Source organism: Macrobrachium nipponense, chromosome 13 (assembly GCF_015104395.2).
Source record: "Macrobrachium nipponense isolate FS-2020 chromosome 13, ASM1510439v2, whole genome shotgun sequence".
Lineage (NCBI taxonomy): Eukaryota > Metazoa > Arthropoda > Malacostraca > Decapoda > Palaemonidae > Macrobrachium > Macrobrachium nipponense.
The window spans coordinates 84382308-84409237 of NC_087206.1; the positions used below are offsets into that span (position 1 = coordinate 84382308).

The 26930-nt window shown below is 36.4% G+C and overlaps 1 protein-coding gene across 1 annotated transcript in view; it reads right to left on the reverse strand.

Moving 5' to 3' along the window:
• The window catches only part of LOC135225157 (mucin-2-like), an 861510-nt gene that overhangs the window by 410721 nt on the left and 423859 nt on the right, over positions 1-26930 (reverse strand). Inside the window, exon 6 of the mRNA XM_064264391.1 lies at positions 7773-7812. Coding sequence (XP_064120461.1) covers positions 7773-7812 — 40 coding nt within the window. The remainder of the gene's footprint in view (positions 1-7772; positions 7813-26930) is intronic.

Consider the following 26930-nt stretch of genomic DNA (forward strand, 5'->3'; position numbering starts at 1 on the left):
GAGGTACAGTGACCTGAAATATTATAAGAGTTTCTTGAGGTACAGTGACCTAAAGAACTGTTACAGTGTCTCGAGGTACATTGACCTGAAATATTGTTACAGTGTCTCGAGGTACAGAGACCTGAAATGTTGTTAGTGTCTCGAGGTACAGTGACCTGAAATATTATTAGAGAGAGTTTCTTGAGGTACAGTGACCTAAAGCACTGTTACACTGTCTCGAGGTACAGTGACCTGAAATATTGTTACAGTGTCTCGAGGTACAGTGACCTAAAGCACTGTTACAGTGTCTCGAGGTACAGTGACCTGAAATATTATTTGAGAGTTTCTTGAGGTACAGTGACCTGAAGCACTGTTACAGTGTCTCGAGGTACAGTGACCTGAAATGTTGTTAGTATCTCGAGGTACAGTGACCTGAAATACTGTTACAGTGTCTCGAGGTACAGTGACCTGAAACATTGTTACAGTGTCCCGAGGTATGACCTAAATTGTTACAGTGTCTCGAGGTACAGTGACCTGAAATATTGTTACAGTGTCTCGAGGTACAGTGACCTGAAATATTGTTACAGTGTCTCGAGGTACAGTGACCTGAAATATTGTTACAGTGTCTCGAGGTACAGTGACCTGAAATATTGTTACAGTGTCTCGAGGTACAGTGACCTGAAGTATTGTTATAGTGTCTTGTGGTACAGGGACCTGAATTTTTGTTAGTGTTTATTCGAAAGAAGTTACAGAAAGTAATGAGAAATACAGAAAGAGATCACTTCTTTGAAAAGCAGATAAATTAACATTAACATGTCAATAAAAAAATAAAAATGCAGGTACAATATTACAATACAATAAAGTGGGCAATCAAGCACATTTCTACCTTCGAATGGACCCTAACTGGCAATTCAACACATAATTATCACATAAACCTTTTAACTAAGTCACCAGGTAAAACGGAGTAACTGCCTTATTTTCTCGCAGTCATTGTTATGAGTATCTAACTTCTGTTTGTCATTTGGGACGTTTTATCTATGTTATTTTTTCATATGTGAACATACTGCAATAAAGTAAAACTATCCATCTTTACGCTAGCACAAAAATATATTCTCATCCACAGAACGTGGTTCTGAGCGGACCAAACGAAAGATATTATAGTTACTTGAGAACTCAGCGTTCAAGTGGGTGAATTTGACACAAAAGCAATTTGGCATGAGGATGAAACATGACAGGGTTAATAATAATAATAAAAAAATTCCCTTTGACATATAATTCTGGCCAGAAAACAAAATAGATTTATTGCCAGCAGTCGTGTATTTGAATCAAATACCTCTAAGCACACATTTATGAGACCTGCAATGCAAAGCCTTATACCAACGCCACCATTACGGTAGAAATGAGGTCAAGGGGTCACATGACTGACTCGAATGTGGTCTTAATCCTTTTGGCATCGCTGCCAATCTTTACTGCAAATGTATTCAATGCGGAAAGCAAAGATTGAGCAACATTCGGAACTACCTGCATTTTTTGGAACCTTACCGGTCAGTGGTTCCTGAGATGCGTAAAGTAAAAACATTAAAAAATGAAGCTATGATATGATGGCAGCCAGGTTTCGTGATCAATCAAATTTTCGATATATATAAATTAAGCACAGACAAACACACACATAATATATAGTATATATATATATATATATATTATATATATATATATATATATATATAAATATATATATATATGATGTTTGAATTTACATATGTATTATGAATAAGCATACATAAATACTAAACAGACAAACCCCAACACACACACACACACACACACACAAAGAGAGAGAGAGAGAGAGAGAGAGAGAGAGAGAGAGAGAGAGAGAGAGAGAGAGAACCACAAAGACAAAGATAGCATTTTTGTGGTGGAAAAATTTCTGGTCAGTCGTTCGCCTGAAGTGCAATCATATCCGGCAGGTTAAAACCTAGTGCACTACCGACTGAAAAAAAAACACGATGAATCAATTACTCCTTTTTCAAATTGACTCCTGGGGGCAACCTTTTGATTTGTTCTCATTACCATTAGTGTTACTTCTATCGTTACCGAAATCTACATGCTTATTATGACTGTTGTTATCGTAATCCAAAACAATGTCATCATTTGAAGGGTGCTATGAAAATTCAGTTTCACAGTGATTGATGATCCTGAAGAAAATGAACAAAATCATTTTCCTATTTTCACCTTCTGATTAAAAACGCTAGTCATTTCTATTGTCCCTATCATAAATAATATATGACAGGAACATATTCAATAATTCAGCATTATTTTATAAATAATAATATATATCATTACATATATTCAACAATCAGGCAAATCGTATCCCACAGTGAAGTCCCTGAAGAATAATAACATTCTGTATCAGGTTTTACTATTGACAATTATATTTTTAATAATATGAAATATAATAAAAAATACTCAGCACACACTTAAAAGTCGGTAATCCTTTAATTTTACAATTACTAAAAATATATATTTTACCCGCTTTGAGTAAACAAATTTATTATATATTAATGTATTCAAAAGACACCAATTACACACACACACACACACACACACACATATGTATTGGAGTAGAATTTCAAATATATATCTTTGTGTGTGTATCTGTCTTATCCAAATGACAGCAATATTGAAGGAAGAGGGAAGAAAGGAATATAGAATTTAGACCGTAGGCCAAGCGCTGGGATCTATGAGGTCATCCAGCGCTCAAGGGGAAGCTGAAAGCAAAAGGTCTAAAAGGTTTAAAAGGGAGAAAACCTCAAAGTAGCTGCACCAGGAAACGATTGTTAGGAGAGGATGGAAAGGACGACGGAAGAAGGAGAATATGAACGTAGGCACAGCCATAGGCATTATAAGATGGGTTGCAGCCAGGGGCCGAAGGGACTGCAAAGAACCTTAAGTAATGCCTACAGTGCACCGCCAGAGATACGTCATTCAGCATTACTATTTATATTTATAGGCCAGTGGGGCTGACCTGGACGTTGGTCAATCTAAACCTGAGTGTTTATTATCCACACACTCTAACCATTATTCACAGAAAACTTGAATGAATTCACGTTGCATTTTATATACATAAGCATGCTCACACATACATTCACATAATTATCTATTATACGTGCCATATACATACATGCATACACACAGATACACACACACACACACACATATATATATAATGTGCATTTGTGTATATACGAGTATACACACACAAACATAGATATATTTATTATATATATACATACATACATAATATAGTCTGTATGTAATATAGTGTATATATAGTGTATATATATACAAATATGGATGGTATATAACAAAACGTGTATGCACATTAGTGCGTGGTGGCATTTATATACAGGTAACCCTACGTAACTTTGTCTCCATTGGACCCAATGAATATCCCTGTGCCTATGAAAAAAAAATAAATACTGACCAACTGAATGCCTAACTCGCCCCCCCCCCCCCCCCACCACAACTTCCCACCCCACCCCCTTTTTCCGCCGCAGAAACAACACCTGAAGACCGCCCCCCCCAAAAAAAAAAAAAAAAAAAAAAAAAAAAAAAAAAAAAAAAGAAAAAAAAAAAAAAAAAAAAAAAAAAAAAAAAAAATAAAAAAAAAAAAAAAAAATAGCAAAAACAGACAAAAACGACCCGTCGGTAATTAACCCTTTATAACAATAAGTCGAAGAAGAATCATTCGTCGAAACAAAGACGCCATTTTCGAGCGTCGGAACAATGGGTCTTTTGTTGGGCTCTCCAGTCGCTTTTGACCTAAGGCTATTAAATAGCACATGCCCCAGCGCCTCTCTTTGTCCCGGTGCTACCTACCTACCCACCCACCTACCGACCTACCTACCTAGATAGACAGCTAACCCCGAAATATAAAATTAATAAAGTTCAAAAAGGAAAAAGCATCATCATAGCAAACACAGATGAAGGCGATCGATAGGTTGCTATCATTCCAGACCTCTGGCTGCCTTGCTTGCTCAAGATAAGGTAGAGGATAGGCATTAAGGGCCCAAGCGGTAGAATATGATCTTGGCTATTGTTCTTTGACGACTGTTACTCTGTGTGTGTGTGGTATGTCACCGTCCGTTGTGATTTTCCCCTTCTGGTCGTCTGTAAATTCTGGCACCAAGCTGTCTGGGGATCTTGCCCTTAAGCCTCTTCTCTCTTCTTCCATCATCGCCCTCCGGCACCCCTTCCCCCCGCCTCTCTCTCTCTCTCTCCACCACAGTCTCCCCCCTCCTCCTCCCCCCCTCTCCATCTTTTCCATCCTTGTTACACACTCTTCCAACAACGATTTAATGGTGGCATTAATCAGAGTCTATTTCATTACTATCCCGTCATGCTGGCAAGACGCCATCTGCTTTCCTCTTAAAACAACAGAGAGAGAGAGAGAGAGAGAGAGAGAGAGAGAGAGAGAGAGAGAGAGAGAGAGAGAGAGAGAGAATGAAATATTTCGACATGCAGGTAATCTTAAAAGAAAAAAGCAGCTAAGATTTAGATGGTCAATACGGTCACCTATTTTTTTAAGTCAAATTCATCACACCCTACAGAGAGAGAGAGAGAGAGAGAGAGAGAGAGAGAGAGAGAGAGAGAGAGAGAGAGAGAGAGAGAGAAATTTCGACAAGCAGGTAACCTTTAAAGAAAAAAGCAACAAAGATTTAGACAGCCAATACGGTAACACATTTTTTTAAAAGCCAAATTCATCACACTCACGAATATTCATATCACCTGCTTCATTACACTTCTTCCATTCGGGGCTTACTCAGTTTTGCACACATTATTGCTAAAGCATTTAAGCGCAATCATATGTGTACGCATGCAAACGTATGTTTTTTGTTTGTTAGTTTGTATGGTGTTTTTACGTTGCATGGAACCTGTGGTTATTCAGCAACGGGACCAACGGCTTTACGTGACTTCCGAACCATGTCGAGAGTGCATTTTTATCACCAGAAATACACATCTCTAACCTCTCAGTGGAATGCCCGAGAATCTAACTCGTGACCACCGAGGTGGCAGGCCAAGACCAAAAACGCTGGCATTTAAATTTTTTGTACAAATTAAAATGCTGAAAACATTTATATAATAAAATATGGTTTCAAGTGTTCTAGTTTGGATGTGTTTTTCATTCGAAATATTTGTATGTGCATATTTATGAATATTTTTTAGACCATAATTAAAGAACTGTACACGTTGTGGTCACTAAACTTCTGTTCATCTATCCATCTCTGTATGCATGTAATATGACCGTCCCCAGGAAAGAAAAACCAATGATCAAATTTACAACAGAACAGAATATAGAATTTAGGCCAAATGCCAAAAGCTAGGACCTCTGAGGTCATTCGGCGCTTAAAATGGTCACACTTACACCAAAATGGCGTCGACGAGAAGGAACAGAAAATGAAACCTCATTTCCTAAGAAGCGACGACAGACTTCACTGAAACTTCCACCTGCAAAACCTTCCTTAGTTCAGGTCATTTATCTGTTTCTGCTCGTTTACTAAGCCAATATCTTCCCTATCAGTTCGAGAGACGTTGTTCAAGGCCAAGTGACTAAGCACAATTCGGGGTACAGGTGTGTAGGCGAAGCTTCCAGTAAGACTGCTTAGATCTGTAGCCCTAAATACATCGCACTAAACACTGGCCAATTTAAAATGAGTCAATATATGCTAAAGGAGATAAACTAAAAAAAAATACGGCAGATCTATTGTTCAATATAACTCATTGTTGTTGCACTCGCGGATATGAGTAAAGGAATGAGTCATTTATCGATTGGTTAATTGGCATCTATTAATAAGGCGTTATTAGCGGTGGAAAGCTGCTCATCATTTAGAAAAAATTGTGTGGTTAATATCAGGTTATATCGTAATGCGTGCACTCTCTCTCTCTCTCTCTCTCTCTCTCTCTCTCTCTCTCTCTCTCTCTCTCTCTGTACTTTCTATACACTATATAGTATATAAACACAGGGCACCACTAGGAAATAAAAGACATTTGAACACTTACAGGGAAAACTACTGCTATATCATTTTCTTCGCCACTACCCGACATGAAATAGTAAACATGAAACTCTACAGCTAAAAATTACAGAAAAATATTCTACTTGTACATATGTATTGGATTAGAATTTCAAAAATCAAATATCAGTGCAGTACACCTTTACCCAAGAGAACTTTAAATACGAAGTGGTTATCATCAGTAATTATTACTTGAAGAAACATAAGGAAGATAAAGATAAATTATTAAAAATATAGAGAGAGATTAGGTAGGCTGAAAAATATAAAGCACACGCACACTACAATACACTACATACACACACACACACATATATATACATATATATATATATATATATATATATATATATTATATATATACATATATATATATACATATATATAATATAATATTATATATATATATATATATAATAATACTATATATATAGTGTGTGCACACTTTACTATCAATATTTCGCTCTCGCTTCGAGTCACCAGAAAACCTGATATGCTCATAAAAAGCATATATATATATATATATATATATATATATATATATATATATATATATATATATATATATATATATATATATATATATATATGAGAGAGAGAGAGAGAGAGAGAGAGAGAGAGAGAGAGAGAGAGAGAGAGAGAACTTCTGTATACTCAAACACATGCTCCGGTGACTCTACCACCCAGCGGTTGTCAAGGCAAAATCAAAGTTGCATCAAGGATATCATGTTGCTAAGATTACCTAAAGTATATTGCAAATGTGTATTTATTTACGTCAAATTGGAGCATCTTGGGAGAGCTTTTAATGATGTTTTATATAAGTTTTCCGCCTGAATATTATTTACACGGGGAGGATGGAGTATTATATTACTTTCACTATAGAGGGAGAAACAGCGGTTCATATTTTTTTTATTTTTTTATTTCAAAAATATTGCTAAAAATGCTCGACCAAAGATGAACTATCGAAAAATATGCCTGTGTTATTCTTTAATCAAATTTTTTCAAATCTGTTGAATGAAGAGTAAACAACAACAACAACAACAACAACAACAAAAACAACAACAACAACAACAATAATAATAATAATAATAATAATAATAATAATAATAATAATAATAATAATAATATGTATCGCAAGTCTGCAAAAGCATTGTAACTCATATTATACTGATTTCACACGAACACAAGGTTATAATTACCGCGCACAGAGAGAGAGAGAGAGAGAGAGAGAGAGAGAGAGAGAAAGATAAATATTCTCGTGAGATCGAAATAACACGACGAAATAAATTCAATATTCAATAGCCGCAAGTTACTTGTAATACGAGAAAGATATGTTTGTAACCTCAGGTGTCGTGTACCTGTACAGTCAAAGTAAAAGGTTTCGCCCACGCCACTTCCACAGTCATGAACTGTGGGCGTTCGCTGGCCAGGATGACGAATGGTGAGGATGCAAAGTTTTTTATTATTATTGATTATTATTATTATTATTATTATTATTATTATTATTATTATTATTATTATTATATACTAATTTGATATATATTATATACACATATATATATACATATATACACACACCCATATTCCTTCTCTACAAGAATTTCGATACTAAACTACAACCGAATGTCATAGGTTGCTCCAATTACAGAGGTAACAAAATGAGCATAAATATAAACCACGAAGAATTGTAAACTTAAATACAAAATGCTTCAAAACTCAACTTACCTGCTATTTCCTTGGCGGACTGTGATCGTGTCGTCAAAACCTGTTGGTGAATAAGAATATTTAGATATATATACGATATACATTTATATTTCTGAATAAAAATTCATCATTAAAAAATATTAAAATTATAGGAATGTTATCTTCATTCTGCCTCTTATTTGTTCACCTGTGATGATGTTTTCATGTGATTATATATATATATATATATATATATATATATATATATATATATATAATATATATTACTATATATATATATATTATTATAATACCTCATTATTCCCTGACTGTTATATCATGACATCTATCCTCGCATTTAAAATATGCACAATACAATATATTCGTAAAATAGGTTATATTTTCATTACAAAACGACATATAGGGTTTTTTGCCTGCACGTTCATGAATGCCTTAGCTAAAATCACACACATCTATCAACAGCTCTTGGTCGGATAGAGTCCTGCGGTCCACAAAAGGCCTCTAACGCCACTGAACACTCAAATACTGGCCACTCTGAGGCGAGAAGACCATCTTCATCAAAACGAATTCCTCTGAATATCATTTTAATAAACTAAATAAATCATATTTAACGCTAAAGTTTTTCAGTAAGAAAGAAGAGCTCAGTGAATTATGATGGTGTCATCATGGTTAAACGACCAGGTACCACAAATGACAACTACAGTAACTTAAAATATAAAACAATAATAAAAACGTAAGAACACTATAACCAGATGAAACAGCATCCACATGGTAACAGAACACAAAATATAAAGTAACGAAAGTCAAGAGATAAAAGCACAAGAAATTAATCATCAAACTCAGAGGACCAGCGGGGTGGGGGTGGAGGTAGTCAAGGGCAGAGAGAGATGGGGGGAGGGGGATATGGTGAGTTTGGGGGGGGGGCCCGTAATGTAATGAAATGGTTCCGACGTTAACAGTCAAGAGAACGGAAAACGATATCGTCCATCGATATCAATTAAAACCGAAGCAAAGCTGAATTAGAAACAAGAATGGATAAGTAACTGGCATACCAGTTGCTGGGGGGGGGGGGGGGGGGGGGAGAAAGAGGGGGATGGGGGGTGGGAAAAGAATGAGGGAGAGGGAGAGAGGGACGGGGGGAGGGGCAACAAGCATTAAGCATCACAAATATTTTAGCGGGCGGGGAAACAAATTACACCACAATGCTAATCACTCTAATTCCGTGGTTATTTCCCAGTTCTAATTGATACGGAAATTAGCCGCCAGGTGCTTAGGCTGAGCCAATTTCTTTTCCCCGGTCTATATTTTTTTTTAATTCGACATCACGTAATGGCGAGTGGCTGATCGAACGGGAATCTAAGAGTTGAGATAACATGGCAACAGGCTTGTAACCCTTATGAAAATATAGGGTACAATTGGTCCTACTCTGACTACTAGGTTTACAATACATACATACATACATACATACATACATACATACATACATACATACATACATACATACATACATACATACATACACTACATCAACAATGCAACCATCCCAATCAAAACTTTCCTCAACCTTGAATTTGACCACTTCAATTCCTTCCTTCAGCGATCAGGATCTTTCAAGATAAAAAAAAAAAAAATATATGATAGCATATCACATCACGACTTCACATATGCAAATGGACTAAAAGCATTAAACACAAAAAAGTTGCCTGTTGACTGCTGACTGCAAGTAACGAACTTGCAGACACTAGACCTTTAAGTGATAAATGTTATGACGATGCCTTTCAAAATAATGAATGCAGAATAAATGTCGACGCCAATCAATAAACACACTAAAAGCGCAGTGGAATATTACCTGAGGATCAGTTCCACAAATAAAGGAGCGAGATCCTTACCTCGCGGAGGCCTCCCGGTGTGGGGAACTGGATATTGTACGAGTAGGTTACTGAAAGCAGGGATATAACATCTAACTTTGTTGAAATATGGTTCAGCGGTTTCTTATAGATGTCATCTGTCCCGCCGAGGAGATTTTTTTATATCCGTAATAGAATTCATCTAATACTTCAGAAACTTCCGATGAAACTATTTGAAGAATATTACTCCTCAATTTGATGTTCTGGTAATTCAATCGAACGGACTAATGACAGAAAACACTTGATTTAGGTTCAGTTTGCATCGTGGAAGTCGAACTCCGGCGTCATATTGCGAATGTTGTTTAATTGGACATTAAAAGCTGCGCCAATGTTCCTAGAAAGTGATCATTTAAAGGCAAAAGTTGCTTCAAGATGTTACTTGCTATGTTATGCTCATTTGTGAGTGTTCTTCTCTTAAATGGGTGTCCATCGTTTCACATGTTATTTTCTAAAGTTCACTTTTACCAAAAACATCGATCAAGCTTTGCATAGTAGTTTCAAGGATGTTACCCTGTAGGACGCCGACTCCTCTCCTGTTGCATTTGGAAAGTTTAAATCGCCCGATGCCGTTATATCTGGGTAGGGGGACGGTTGCATATCAATTATTGCCGCTATATTGTCTAAAATTTTGTTTCAGAAAGAAGGTCTCAATGGCAGGCCAAAGTGTGGGCAATTTACCTTTAAAATAGCAAGGTTTAATCTAATACCAGGAATGAGTATGTTTATGTATTCTTTTAATAATATTTTGCAAGTATCCCAGTCTTTGAGTGATCGACATGGTTTGTCAATATTTTCTAATTAAATTCTTTCCCCGTTTTCTTCCCACGAATTTCCGTAAACACGAGGAGAATAGAATCCTCCTCATGTAATTTTCTCTAAAGAGTAAGGATTTGTGCAATCCTTCCCTTGTTCAACATAAAGTCATCAACGTAAGCAAAAAGGAAGGAATGTAGGCCCAGCTGTTCTTGGTCGCCATATTCTCATTAGGAGGTCTTCCAGCAGTGCAGTGTGTGTGTGTGTGTGTGTGTGTGTGTGTCTTATAAGTTGGGGGTAGTTGGAGAGGTGGTGGGTTCGGACGGTGGGATACCAGAATCGAGGGAGGGGGTGCATTTAGGTTGAAGATGATTGGTGGAAAATTTAGTGGGGTGGGCGGATGTGATATTAGGGGATGGGGGATGGGGGAACCTTTCGTCATAGACATTTACAAGATTACAAGATTTAAAAATATCACATCTACGATTATGGGCAAGTCTCCATTCACACGGACCACATTCATTCATGAATCTAACGGCGTATTTCATTCACAAATACCGCAGGATCTCATTCATTTATCCTGTCCATTCTCTAACGACGAAGAGGAGCCGAGATAGAGGAGGGGGAAAGGAGGGAGGGGGGAAGGGGGTTTCTTGAAGAGGAACGGCACCAGACCTTCGGCATGACGGCCCAAAACGACGTGTCTGGTGGCGCTTGACGACGGATGACGTCACGTGATTGACGTCTCCCAAACGATGCGCCAATCTGCGTCGCCCGGCTCCAATTCAAGATCAAAATTAAGGGAGCGTTCGACCCAAACAAGCGGCGGCTGGGCTCTTGGCAATCGTGTCAGACGTTATTTCTTTCGGAAATTCTATTTCTGGCTTACCAACAACGGCAATCCTTCTGTAAGAAATGCCATGTATGTGTGTGTGTGTGTTTATATATATATATATATAGTATACCATATATATATATATATATATATATATATATATATATATATATATATCATATATATATATATATATATATTATACTACTCTAAAACCGGAAAACCAACTCGACGTTTGACTACCGACCAATCTTGAACAAGAAAATGCAGAGTAACATAACTGTACAAAATACGCGCGGTTCGGTGGGAAAATTTCTTAAATACTGCCGCCCCTTTTGACTGGACGGTTACAAAAGCGATAATGTAACTTACAACTGTCAACATTTTTTCCCCTAGAGGGGATGACACCATGTACCCGCCCCCCCTTATCCATAGGAGTGCGGTTGCTGCTTTCCACGCTACTGGAGACCTCTATATAAGGGTTGGTAATGAAGCAGGTATTAAATTGCTGCTTTTATTACTTGAAAGCAGCGATTTTAATTGCAATTACTGTTATGGGAAAGCGACGTCTTTTTGTACGTCATCGCAAGCTTAGAATAGAACAAAATATAAAATTTAGGCCAAAGGCATAGCGCTGGGATCTAAGAGGTCATTCAGCGCTGAAACAGAAATTGAGCACTGAAACGGAAATGACAGTAAAAAGGTTTGAAAGGTGTAAAAGCAGGAAAACCTCAAAAGCAGTTGCTCTATGAATCAATTTTTAGTAGAGGTAGGGAGTGAGGTGGAAGAGAGAGATTATGAACGGAGGTACACTAAAAGGAAGGAAAGGGGTTGTAAAGAACTTCCAGTAACGACTGCAGTGCACAGCATGGAGTGCACTGACGGCACTAACCCTCCCTTTCCGAGATAGCAAATTAGTTCTTTGTAAGAACATATGAGGTCCAATAAGAAATGTGACCAATACCAGTTTGCAGTCCATTGCATGCGAAATACAAACTTAGATGTTAACATAAGCCACTTCATACACACACACACACGCAAATATTAAACCAAACATGCCTACTGCTAATGACTCACAAATATCAAAAGAATGTCACAAGTATCGCTTTATAATTTATTATTATTATTATTATTATTATTATTATTATTATTATTATTATTATTATTATCATCTATAAAAATTTCATAATCGCATGAGTCACTAAAATGGTGAAGAAATCCGTAATGATGGTATGTAAATATATATCAAAAATATATATTTTTAATATATATTTATGCTGACACAACTGTGGATTTCTACACTATTATTATGATGATGATGATGATTATGATGATGATGATGATTATTATTATTTTTATTATTATTATTATTATTCAGAGGATAAATTTTACACTGAAAAAGTTGAATAAAAAAAAACAAAGATAATCAAACAATCGAGTGATGTTCATAATGAATTCTTTACCAACATACCCGACATCTTCACAGCCAAGTTGTCTCGTCCTATTCGTAAATTGTTTTAGGAACGGCAACGAAAGGGGCCAGACAGAGAGAGAGAAAAAACAGCAGCGATAACAAAGAAGATTTTTCCCGTCCTTCAACCGAGGGACTATTTAAAAAAAAATATCCCCTTAATGCTGCACTCTTTTGAATTCTAATTACTCCGACCCGGAACACTAATTAAATGCCTTATCACGTAATTTATAAGACTAAAAAATAGAAGTACCAAATAAAAAAAAGCCGTCCCACTCTAACTTCCTAAAATATCTAAGGACTGGATGAATTATAAGAGACAAAGAGTGTTCATTACAATATCTGAGGTTCTAAAAATAGGCCGCTGAGATTGTAAGGAGCTGGTTCAAACGAAAGAAATATTTCAATTTCGAAATGCTGTACCAAGTTTTGGTTAAATAAATATACACGTCCAAGAAAGAATTACTCGCTAAGTCGTCGTCATTTTATACACCAAAATAAAAACGCGACTCATTTCATTGATCAACTATCCGACTGCACTGAATGTGAAAATCTGTTACGCTAAAACCACGCATTTTTAACATAACATAAAATATGCAGAGAGAATGTTCGACCTAAGCGTGTTTGGTGCATCAAAAATGATCGCGAATTGTCTCGGGACCCTCAGTCATTCATGAACGTTTCCTAATCTAAACGGGCACAATTCGAAAAGTGGGAATAAGAGGACTAATGGACAAATTAAGTAACAAATTTCCATGACGAAGAAAACTCGAGTGATAAAACCAATTACGAAAATAAGGTTTCTCCATCAGGTAACATTATCACCTCAGTATCTGAAATCGATGGAAGAGACCCTAAAGCTTCTCTCCTAGATAAACGACTCTACTTAAGGACGAAGTAAGAGACAAGGGAGGAAAAAGAAAAGGCTGATTCACTGATCTGGGTATATACTCGTGCGATGGCGTCACGGCACAGGGGTCACTGATCACCCCCCCCCCCCCCCATCCCCACATCCCAATCCGCCCACAAAAAATCAAATCACCTTCAAGGGAACATAAAAGTAATTCAGGAAAAGATAAAGGGCTGGGACCTAAGGGGTTATGCAGCGCTGAATCGAAAATTAACAGTAAAAAGGTTTGGAAGGTGAACAGACGGACAAACTCGAAGATGCACTATGAAAAATCTGTTAGAAGAGGGTGGAAAGTAAGATGGGCTAAAGAGAATATGAACTAAGATGCAGTAAAAGGAATGAAGGGGTTGCAACTAAGGGCCAAATGTTTATTCTTATCATTAAATCATGCATATAATATAAAACATGAGGGGCACTCTCTCTCTCTCTCTCTCTCTCTCTCTCTCTCTCTCTCTCTCTCTCTCTCTCTCTCTCTCTCCTCTGTTTGGGAGGGGGGCGCTGGGGAGGATGATGTAGTACTTGAAAGGCTCTCCAAAAATACTACTGGAGCTATAATATTGCCAAGGTCGACGCAATGAAGCCCAAAAGTTAAAAAAAAGTCAAAATAATCCGAGTTAACTAAAACTACTGGACAAATCAATGTTAAATTCAGTGGCTGTCGAAGAGCCTGGTGGTAAAAAAAACGAATAAATAAATAAAATAGCAGCGAGGTATTGGGACATACGTGACGCCTTGTAATTATATATATATATATATATATATATATATATATATATATATATATATATACACACACATATATATATATATAATATATATATATATATATATATATATATATATATATATATATATATATATATATATATAATATATATATTATATATATATATATATATATATATATATATACCTTACATGAACACGTATATACAGAAAGCGAAAATCTAATATAATCTTAAATAAATCGTCGATTGTCCAAAGGCTTGAAAGAAGTAACAAGGCTGCGTGCCATAACTGGCCTTCTCTCTCTCTCTCTCTCTCTCTCTCTCTCTCTCTCTCTCTCCTCCAACCACTTGAACACATCAACCCCTGGCACTCAACCCCCTCCCCCATTGCCCCCGACAACTCCACAGTGATCTAAACTACCCTTCTTCTTCTAGTACCTCTTCAGACGGTGGCACCATCTGGCCCCTTCTCTCACAGCTACCCTGTGCCACATCGCTTGTTTTCGTGACCCAGTTTTTTTTAAATGCTAGTTTGATATTTCTTTAATGATGCATTTATATTAATGTGTCATTTTGCGTCTTTCCTATTTTTCTCAAAATAGATTTTTCGTCATCTCATCCTTCCAACAGAGTCTCTCCTATCTAAACGTCTATCTATCTTTGTGACTGGTGCCGTTATTCATTTTTCTCCTTCACTTCCTTTACCTAGCATTTGAATAATTTATTTATATTTTCACCTACTTATCAATTCATCAATCTGTTTTTTTTCTAATTCGTGATCCCTTCTTTCTGTATTTTCTATTACCTACTGTAAGTTCTTTCATTTAAGCACCATTTTCTTTGGAAGCTTCAATATCAAGACAATGGCAGATGTGGGCTTGTTCCATATGAGTGGGGGTTTATTTTCTGAATAATAATAATAATAATGATAATAATAATAATAATAATAATAATAATAATAATAATAATAATAATAATAATAATAATAATAATAATAATAATAAAAACCAACTTATTGGTAAAAAAGTCTTTCCCTGTTCTAAATATAAACAAACTTCATTTGCAACTGTGCCTCAAAGGTACAGAATTCCGAGAAGATTCATAACCAATATAGTAAACTTTACTGGAGACCTATATAAGGATTAGTAATTAAGCAACAAAATATTCAACCTTTTGTTTTTTACTCGTTTGATGTTCCCCGTCAATTCTTGCCAGGTGAATATAAATGTGTGTGATTAATTAGGAACAAAGACCACTAACACTCTACACACACACACACACACATATATATATGTGTGTGGGTATGTGTCCATAGAACACCAATGGACATAACTACAAGCAGAAAAAGACAGACACGGCAAGAGGAAAGCAACTGAAGAAGGAACACGGTTTGCATAAAAAGAAATGAAACAGATGTCAGTAAATGCTTGTGAAATCACAGGATAGATGCCCATACACATTGCAAGCACATAGAAAGACATAAGCTATATATATATATATATATATATATATATATATATATATATAGTATATATATACTATATATTATATACGGCTATAAAAAAAACAGATGGATGTGTAGTAGACCAATATGATAATAAAAGCGATGGATATGCGCTGACTGCACAGAAAAAGATATCCACGCGAAAAATGAAAGAATATTAATGCCATGCGGACAGCTGCATGTCTGAATGTCTATTATTGATTTTTTCACGGAAAGGTGAAGGTCAACATAACCTAGTGACCTTTTCTAAGTGACCTTTGCTAACTCAGGCTAACAGAAAAGGTGAAGGCAGGCAATGCGAAATAAATTAATTTTACTGATTCTGGGCCGGCAGTGCTACAGAAGATCTTACGCTTTACAGTATTTCTATATTTCTAAATTATATGTCAACTGAAGAAGCTTCATTCCTATTGACCGAATGAGGATTTTGCGCCATGTTTGGTTGAAACAGCTTCAGTGATTCTGGAGTAGTGGTTGAGATTGTGGAAACTTTATGCCATACCAAAATGTATTCATAAATTCATAGAGAAGGACTTCCAGCATATGCGAGTCCAAGCAGATGGAAAAAAGAAGATAAGGAGTTGGTGGCGTTGGGTGTTGGTGAACGATGAGAATGAAGGAGGAGGAGGAGTAGGAGGAGAAAGCGAACTAAGCTTATGAGACGGAGTAAGTAGCTAATGAGAGAGAGAGAGAGAGAGAGAGAGAGAGAGAGAGAGAGAGAGAGCATGCCTTGAGCGTAGGATACTATCAGGTAGTCTTCTGCTTCCAAACATGACAAATAGGATCTTACTCTTTGTGTGTTTTCAACAGAATATATGTGGGTTAAGAACTACGAGCGTTAATAGTAATAAAATCAATTAATAATGTATCAATGAATGGCTAATTCACTTGTGAAATTTCATAACCAAAATGGAGAGTACAAAATAAAAATTAAAACATTCCAGTAACTTCATACGGCAAGCACTTAGCCGACGATATTAATAACAGCTTTAAATGAAAGCGACCGAATGGAAGCACTAACTTAAATATAAAACCAAACACAAGGGCGTGACGCCCACACTACTTTAAAACTTCGCTTTGGCTGTAAAAGCAGCATACTTTTGGCACTATTTACTCATGATAACAACATCTGTCCAAGGAGGAAGAAGAAGAAGAAGAAGAAGAAGAAGAAGAGAGAGAGAGAGAGAGAGAGAGAGAGAGAGAGAGAGAGAGAGAGAGAGAGAGAGAGAGAGCATTGATCTTTGAATTGAGCGAAACAGGAAAGGAATATTGCTATAATCATATAAAAAGTATTTCGAGCACATTTATCTTTCAACTTGGAATTCATACGAACGTGTACTTTCTAATTCATAAACCAATTCAATTACCGGCCAAAACAGATACGAAATCGTTTAAATCAAGACGCAAGACATCGCATCATATGTAAATAAATGAATAAGTAAGAAAGCAGAAGTTTCCCTTACAAATTGGGCGAGCGCTCGACGATTTTCTTCCTCGCGCACTCAACAGAAAACGGAACGAAATGAAGGTAAGGCACAAACAAAATAAATAATGAAGCCTGCTGCATGCATGAAAGGTTAAACCTGACAACGGTACGTGGCAACCAGCCCGGTGTTTGGAAGATCTCAGACAACAGGTACGGTGTCATTATTCACGGATGTTGTCTGACGGTCAGCTCGGGTTATGTGAAATGGCGTAAGCGAGGTAAGCAGAGGTCAGGCCGATCTATTCTGGGATATGGATTCAAGGGAATGGGTCAGAGTTCATTCGACTTTACGAAAACAGTTTACTGTCAATCTAACCTGGATATCAACTCCTAAAATTTAAAATTAATTCATAAATAACTAACGACCGATGAGAAGTCTACGAAAATAAGTAAATTTTTTTTATACAAGCTAATAAACAATAATAATTTTATTTTAGTAGACCTAAAGAAGCATCAGTTTTGTAAACGCTTTTAAACTTAGCCTTAATTTGGTGTGTCATACACTTAAAACATGAATGACGAATACGAGGGGGGGTGCAGGATGTCGATGAGAGAGAGAGAGAAGGAGGAGAGAGACGAGAGAGAGAGAGAGAGAGAGAGAGAGAGAGAGAGGCTTTTGCAGTGTAAACATCACTGTCCTCACAGTGACTGCCATAATAATAGTGCTAACATAATGGCCTTTAAAAGGGAAAGGGAAAGTTTTTTTTTTTTATAGAGAGTAAATAGGTTTTAGAAAAAGAAGTTCAAGGTTCTCTTTTCGTACAACATTTCTTCTGCAGATCAATAAGAACGACGAGGATTTCCAGTGGAAAGTCTCTTAGGTAGAGGACAAATCGATCGGTCGGTAAAAGGATGAGAGAGAGAGAGAGAGAGAGAGAGAGAGAGAGAGAGAGAGAGAGAGAAGAGAGAGAGAGAGAGAGAGAGAGAGAGAGAGAGAGAGAGAGAGAGAGAGAGAGAGAGAGAGAGTTTACTTAATTACGGAAAAGAAGAGAGGAAGAAAGCAGAGGCTTCACTGTGCACCAACTCTAGCAAGTAAGTCTCCTTTCTCCTGAAAAGTAATCTCTTTACTTATCTTCAAACTCCTCTTAAAACGGCAAACTGAAGTCAACTGTACAATTGCTAAAGCCTCAGTGATATTTTGACGTTATTAAGCACTAATTTTGACAGCATGGAGTATATCATTTGAAAGACACTAATCACTCCTTTAATTAAGAGAAAATTTTCATACCTGACTGAAATGAGCTTGTTTTTTTTTAGTAACCTGCCAAGTTTATATAACCTAACCAGTATTTTTATAATTACCAGTGTACACTGGTTTGTAATCTCCAATAGCTGCCTGACATTATTATTATTATTATTATTATTTTTTTTTTTTTTGCTCTATCACAGTCCTCCAATTCGACGGGTGGTATTTTATAGTGTGGGGGGTTCCGGGTTGAACCTGGGCCCTTAGGAGTCCATCACTGTTTCTACTATGTTGTGCCGTTTCTAGGATCACACTCTTCTGCATGAGTCCTGGGGAGCTACTTCAGGCCTCTAGTTTTTCTAGATCTTTTTCAGGAATCTTGGGATCGTGCCTAGTGCTCCTATGATTATTATTATTATTATTATCATTTTTTTTTTTTTTTTTTTTTTTTGCTCTATCACAGTCCTCCAATTCGACTGGGTGGTATTTATAGTGTGGGGTTCCGGGTTGCATCCTGCCTCCTTAGGAGTCCATCACTCTTCTTACTATGTGTGCCGTTTCTAGGATCACACTCTTCTGCATGAGTCCTGGAGCTACTTCAGCCTCTAGTTTTTCTAGATTCCTTTTCAGGGATCTTGGATCGTGCCTAGTGCTCCTATGATTATGGGTACGATTTCCACTGGCATATCCCATATCCTTCTTTATTTCTATTTTCGATCTTGATACTTATCCAATTTTTCCCTCTCTTTCTCTTCAACTCTGGTGTCCCATGGTATTGCGACATCAATGAGTGATACTTTCTTCTTGACTTTGTCAATCAACGTCACGTCTGGTCTGTTTGCACGTATCACCCTATCCGTTCTGATACCATAGTCCCAGAGAATCTTTGCCTGATCGTTTTCTATCACTCCTTCAGGTTGGTGCTCGTACCACTTATTACTGCAAGGTAGCTGATGTTTCTTGCACAGGCTCCAGTGGAGGGCTTTTGCCACTGAATCATGCCTCTTTTTGTACTGGTTCTGTGCAAGTGCCGGGCATTCACTTGCTATGTGGTTTATGGTTTCACTTTTCGTATTGCACTTCCTACATATGGGAGAGATGTTATTTCCGTCTATCGTACTTTGAACATATCTGGTTCTTAGGGCCTGATCTTGTGCCGCTGTTATCATTCCTTCAGTTTCCTTCTTTAGCTCTCCCCTCTGTAGCCATTGCCAATTGTCATCGCTGGCTAGTTCTTTAGTCTGTCTCATGTATTGTCCGTGCATTGGTTTGTTGTGCCAGTCCTCTGTTCTTTCTGTCTTTCTCCTGTCTCTGTATATTTCTGGTCTTCGTCTGCTTTTATTAGTCCTTCTTCCCATGCACTCTTTAGCCACTCGTCTTCACTGGTTTTCAGATATTGCCCCAGTGCTCTGTTTTCGATGTTGACGCAGTCCTCTATACTTAGTAGTCCTCTCCCTCCTTCCTTTCGTGTTATATATAGTCTGTCCGTATTTGCTCTTGGGTGTAGTGCTTTGTGTATTGTCATATGTTTCCTGGTTTTCTGATCTATGCTGCGGAGTTCTGCCTTCGTCCATTCCACTATTCCTGCGCTGTATCTGATTACTGGCACTGCCCATGTATTTATGGCTTTTATCATATTTCCGGCGTTGAGTTTTGACTTGAGTATCGCCTTGAGTCTCTGCATATATTCTTTCCTGATCGTGTCCTTCATCTCTTGGTGTTTTATATCTCCTCCTTCCATTATTCCCAGGTATTTGTATCCTGTCTCATCTATGTGTTTGATGTTGCTCCCATCTGGTAGCTTTATCCCTTCAGTTCTCGTTACTTTGCCTTTTTGTATGTTGACTAAGGCGCATTTTTCTATTCCAAACTCCATCCTGATGTCCCCAGATACAATCCTTACAGTCTGGATTAGGGTATCTATTTCCTTGATGCTCTTACCATACAGCTTGATGTCGTCCATGAACATCAGATGGTTAATTCTGTTACCTCTTTTCTTGAGTTGGTACCCGGCATCCATCTTCTGTAGTACTTTTGTCATGGGAATCATGGCTACTACGAAGAGTAGTGGGGACAGTGAGTCGCCCTGGAAGATCCCTCTCCTGATATTAACCTCTGCTAGTCTTATTCCAGAGCTTGTAAGTATTGTATTCCAGTTGCGCATTGTATTTTTGAGGAAGCTGATGGTATTTTCCTCTGCCCCATATATTTTCAGGCATTCTATTAGCCATGTGTGTGGTATCATGTCGAAGGCTTTCTTATAGTCTATCCATGCCATGCTTAGGTTGGTTTTCCTTCTCCTACTGTTCTTCATTACCATTTTGTCTATCAGGAGCTGGTCTTTTGTGCCCCTACACTTCCTTCTGCATCCTTATTATTATTATTATTATTATTATTATTATTATTATTATTATTATTATTATTATTATTATTTCAGAGGATGAACCTTACTCATATGGAGCAAGCCCACAGGGGACACTGAGTTGAAATTCAAGCTTCCTAAGAATAAGCCTGTTCATTCGAAATGAGTTACAGAGGGTAATCGGAGATACAGAAAGAAGGGATCTGTTATTAAAAAAGAAAAATTAAAATAACAAATGATTAAATAAATAAGTATATACAGTCCAACACCTTCAGATTGGCCCATAAACAATTGACCTGGAACATATTACTAGGACAAGGTTACGAATATGTGCTACAAGGATATGCTACAACTTAGAAGCTACAAATAAGAAATGACAATTAATTCTACATTTATTCAAATGATAAAATGCAGGAAATGAAAATCTCACGGTCCATGGGCGCCTGCAGAAAAAAATGGTGGGGGGGGACGTCTCAGGGGAGGGGTATCCCTCACCCCTTTTTCGAAAAATAAAAAACTATTTCCAGAAGTTCTAGTAATAACAGAAAACTGAATAAACAGGGGAGAAATTTTCATAGTATTTTATTCATTTTGCATTTTCCACGTACTTTTTAAATAATTTTGTATTTTCCATGCATTTCTTTCCAGAAATTCCACGGGGTCCCCCCGCCCCTGGCATCCCCTTGCGGACGCCCATGAATTTTTTCACACCATTCAAACTTTCCAATCACATAACAAGTATCAACACGTCAAATAAGTGAAATTATGCCCGTAACGAACAAACGTAATTTCTGCCAAAATGCAACTTCCACAGTTCCACTGAACATTTTTCCAGACTCAATATATAACATTCAAAAGTCTTATGAATATGCAACAACGACCACTCGGCAACGGATTTTTCTTTTTTTACAGTTTCCAATGAATACCAATAACATGACACGCCGTTGTTCTCTCTCTCTCTCTCTCTCTCTCTCTCTCTCTCTCTCTCTCTCTCTCTCTCTCTCTCTCTCTCTCATCTACAAGCCTGCACTGCCATCAATAACAGGAGTGCAAGCAAATTTGACTTCAATTCTCTTTTTTACCTTTACGGATGCAGAATGATAAAGAATATATATATATAAGTATATATATAGATATATATTATATAATAAATATAACACAGACATCTGGACTATGTTTTAAGTAAACAGTAAACTGTTAAGCTTCTTTGAATAGTCGACGAATATGTAAATAAACTAAAATTATATGCAAATTCTAAAATCAAGCTATCCAAATTATCACTCTCAAACGCAAATCAAAGCTGTAACATTCATTCTCTCTCTCTCTCTCTCTCTCTCTCTCCTCTCTCTCTCCTCTCTCTCTCGTAGTAGCCATCTTGCTTGGTGAGACGTACCCGCGTGAAGTCACAATAATCAACAGATATCACAAGTTTAACATACGACTAGAATTTGAGAAATATCTAGAAGTGTTCGTGAACTATCGGTGATAAGATTAGTGTGAAAATAGTAGGATAAAGCGTCTTCTAAGTTAGTTTATCAAGTGTAATACTATAAATCAGAACAAGATGGCAGTAAGTTCCAACTGCGGGAAAAGGTGGCGTAATTTGGCGTGTTTAGCAGATTCGCAATACGATGAGGTAGCAGGAAGGGAACTGGCATTTCTCATCTATGAAATCAGCAACAGTCCTAACCAAAAAGATACAAAAGCATTCATAGATATATTAGAAGGATATAATCCTTCAAACTGGAACAAATCTAATGAAAACATCTTGAAAATAATTGAAGAAGTTCCAAATAAAATCCAAGTGGTCAAGAGACTCATAAAGAAAATATACATAAACCAACATATTCCGACAAAGAAAATGAATAAGGTGAATCTTGTGAATATACTAATTGATGCATTAGGAAAAAAAAGAATGCCAAAAGCATGCAAACTGTGTAAAGGTTTGGTATAGCATAGTCAATCCACAAAACCTAATCAGAAAATGTGCTGCATGCAACATTCCGACCCATCCACAGTGTGCTGAGGTAATACAAGATTTGAGAAAAGATACAAGGATTTTTTTGTTCAACATGTCTATCATGGATAGACAATGTTATTAAATCAAGATTGAATGTACAAATAGTTGAGGATGAAGAAGAAGAGGAAGAGGAAGAAGAAGAAGAAAAGAAGAAGAGGAAAACGGAAGAAAAGTAAACAAAAATGAAATGACAGAAAAAAATAAGGAAAACAAAGAACAAGATAAAAGTATGGATGCAGAGATACTCATTGATACTACATATGAGGCAATAAAGCAGCATACCTACGAAGAAATAAATTACGATATGACAACAGAAAAGCAAATCCCGAAGAGGCTCTACCCAGATCTATACAATGACGGGAAAGAGGAAAAAATAGACAAGAAAGACAAATCTGCAACCTTTTGAAAAGAGGGAATTGCAGATTTGGAGAAAGATGTTACTACAAACATCCTAAGATATGTCAAAACTATGAAATATATGGTAAATGTGCATACTTAGATGGATATGGGGATGATTGCAGAGATCTGCATCCAAAAATATGTAAAAACCTAAAAGAAGGAAAAGGATGTAAGTTCGACAAAAAATGCAAATATATGCACCCTGTAGCCATGAATCATAATCAAATAAATAACCAACCAAGTAATAAAATCCAAAATAAGAAAGAAACAAATAAAGAGAGAAATCAAGAATATCAGGTAAAAGAGAAAAGCAAACCACCAATGAGATATGCAGAGGTGTCAGCAAAAAATTTCAAAGCATCAGCTCCGAAATTCTACTCAAGAGATAATAACTGTATTTATTATGCAAGAAGATATTGCAGAAACGGAGAAAATTGCAGATTCAGACACAAAATTAATAATTATGATGAAGGAAGATCAAATATTATGGAAAAGTTGGATTTTTTAATGTCAGAATTTCTGGAAATGAAAAAAAGAACAACATACCAGAACAGGAAAGAGACATGGGAAAATCCTTATTACTATCAGTATTAAATGAAGGAGAAAACACGCAAACCATCATAGTGATGAATGCGCAGGGTTTAGTTACGAGTAACTCAAAAAGAAAAATAGAGTACTTAGAAGAACTAACCCAAAATGAAAAGAAAATAGATATAATGAATATAAGTGAAACCTGGTATTCCCAAGAGACTGGGAATGATGATCAAATAAAAGGGTTCCAAACTTATAGATCAGATAGAAAAAATAGGAATCAAGGGGGAACCGCAATATATGGGAAAGACAAAAAACAAGGAAAAATATATGAGAAATATAGTAACTCAGAATGTGAACTAATAGCGGTAGAATTTGAATCTGAAAAATTGATGAACATAGTAATATATAAGACCTCCTAATACTAAAGAGTTTGACTTAATAATTGAAAAATTGGATGATATATGTAGAAATCACAAGGACTGGACTATTCTCCTATCTGGTGACTTCAACTTTCCTTTCGTAGAATGGAAAGAACGAATAGGAGATTGTGGTTGTACTTATACATATAAAAAAGAGAGTAATAGTAGTGCAGAAGATAAGCGGCAATTTGAAAAGCTATTAGATATGCTACTAGAATACAACATTCAACAAATAAATCACCTGCCAACAAGAAAGGAAAATACTTTAGACCTAGTATTTGTGAACGAGATGAATTATGTTAAAGAAAATAATAGTTTATAATGCGAGTATTTCAGACCATAATGTCATAGAATTAACAGTTCATTCCAAAGCAAGTGAAAATAGAGATAAGCAAGAAATGAAAAAGTGGGAAGGATATGGAAAATACAACTTCTACAGTAAAAAATATAAAATGGTCAGAAATTAATGAAGAATTAAACAAAGATTGGGATAACATTTTCGTAAGTGATGACATAAGGGTAAATACGGAGATATTATATAAAATATTGGAGATAATAGTGGAAAAATATATACCGAAGAAGAAAAGTAAACATCATTCATGCATACCAAGAGACAGAAGGATCTTGTTCCAGAAAATCAGAAAGTGGAAAAAAGGTCTTGCAAAAGAAAAAAATGCATGGAAAGTTATAGAACTAAAAAGTAAGATAGAAAATGCAGAACAAAAGATTATACAATCAAAAGAAAATGAAAAACGGGACTTGGAAGAAAAAACCCTATTAAATATCAAGCAAAACCCCAAACTATTATACTCATATGCGAAGAAGATGAATAAAAGAAGAATAGAAATAGGCCCTCTGAGAATTGAAGGGAGATTAACGAATGAAAAAAAGGAAATTTGCAACATACTGGCAGAACGATATAAGAGAGAATTCACCCCTAGAATAGATAATGAAGATAATGATATAGAAGTAAGGGATGAAAATAGTGAATATTTAGCTGACATAGATATTAATGAAGCTGATATTGTGCAGGCTATTAATGAAATTAAAAATGGAGCTGCTGCAGGGCCTGATGGAATTCCTGCTATTTTGTTAAAGAAAGTAGTTCATTCTATCGCAAAGCCACTTGCAATATTATTAAGACAAAGTGTAGATACAGGCAAGATATATGATGAGCACAAATTAGCATATATTACCCCTACTTTCAAAAGTGGATCAAGACTAGAGGCAAGTAATTATAGGCCTGTGAGTCTAACATCACATATTATGAAAGTGTATGAAAGGGTAATGAAGAAAAATATTATGAAACATTAATAAAAAATAATTTGTTTAATAAAGACAACAGGTTTCGTACCCGGAAAAAGTACACAAACCCAACTGTTAGTCCACCGTGAAAACATATTCAAAAATATGAAAAGCGGAAATGAAACAGATGTGGTTTATTTAGACTTTGCAAAAGCTTTTGATAAAGTAGACCATAATATATTGGCGAAGAAAATTAGAAAACACAATATCGTGGATAAAGTAGGAAGATGGTTAAAAGAATTTTTTACACAACAGAAACAGATAGTTATTGCAAACGACGAGAAATCGGATGAAGCCAAGGTAATATCCGGTGTGCCGCAAGGTACGGTGTTAGCTGCAATACTGTTTGTTATTATGATTGAAGACATAGACAATAATGTTAAGGATTCGGTAGTGAGTAGTTTCGCAGATGACACAAGAATAAGTAGAGAAATTACTTGTGATGAAGATAGGAACGCTCTACAAAGAGACCTTAACAAAGTATATGATTGGGCAGAGGTAAATAGGATGGTATTTAACTCTGATAAATTTGAATCAATAAATTATGGAGACAGAGAAAGAAAGCTATATGCATATAAGGGACCTAATAATGAGACCATCACAAATAAGGAAGCAGTTAAAGACCTTGGTGTGATGATGAATAGGAACATGTTATGCAATGATCAAATAGCAACTCTGTTGGCAAAATGTAAAGCAAAAATGGAATGTTGTTACGGCACTTCAAAACAAGAAAAGCTGAACACATGATTATGCTTTATAAAACATATGTTCGTAGTCCACTTGAATATTGCAATATGATATGGTACCCACACTATCAAAAGGATATTGCACAAATAGAGAGTGTACAAAGGTCCTTTACAGCTAGAATAGAAGAAGTTAAGGACCTAGACTACTGGGAAAGACTACAATTCTTAAATTATATATGTCTAGAAAGGAGAAGAGAACGCTACATGATAATTCAGGCATGGAAACAGATAGAAGGAATAGCAGAAAATATCATGGAACTAAAAATATCAGAAAGAGCAAGCAGAGGTAGATTAATAGTGCCCAAAACTATACCAGGAAAAATAAGGAAAGCACACAGGACATTAATCCACTAAGCACCAGCATCGATAATGCAGCGTCTATTCAATGCGTTGCCAGCTCATCTGAGGAATATATCAGGAGTGAGCGTAGATGTGTTTAAGAATAAGCTCGACAAATATCTAAACTGCATCCCAGACCATCCAAGATTGGAAGATGCAAAATATACCGGAAGATGTACTAGCAACTCTCTGGTAGACATTAGAGGTGCCTCACACTGAGGGACCTGGGGCAACCCGAACAAGATGTAAGGTAAGGTCTGTAAGGTCTCTCTCTC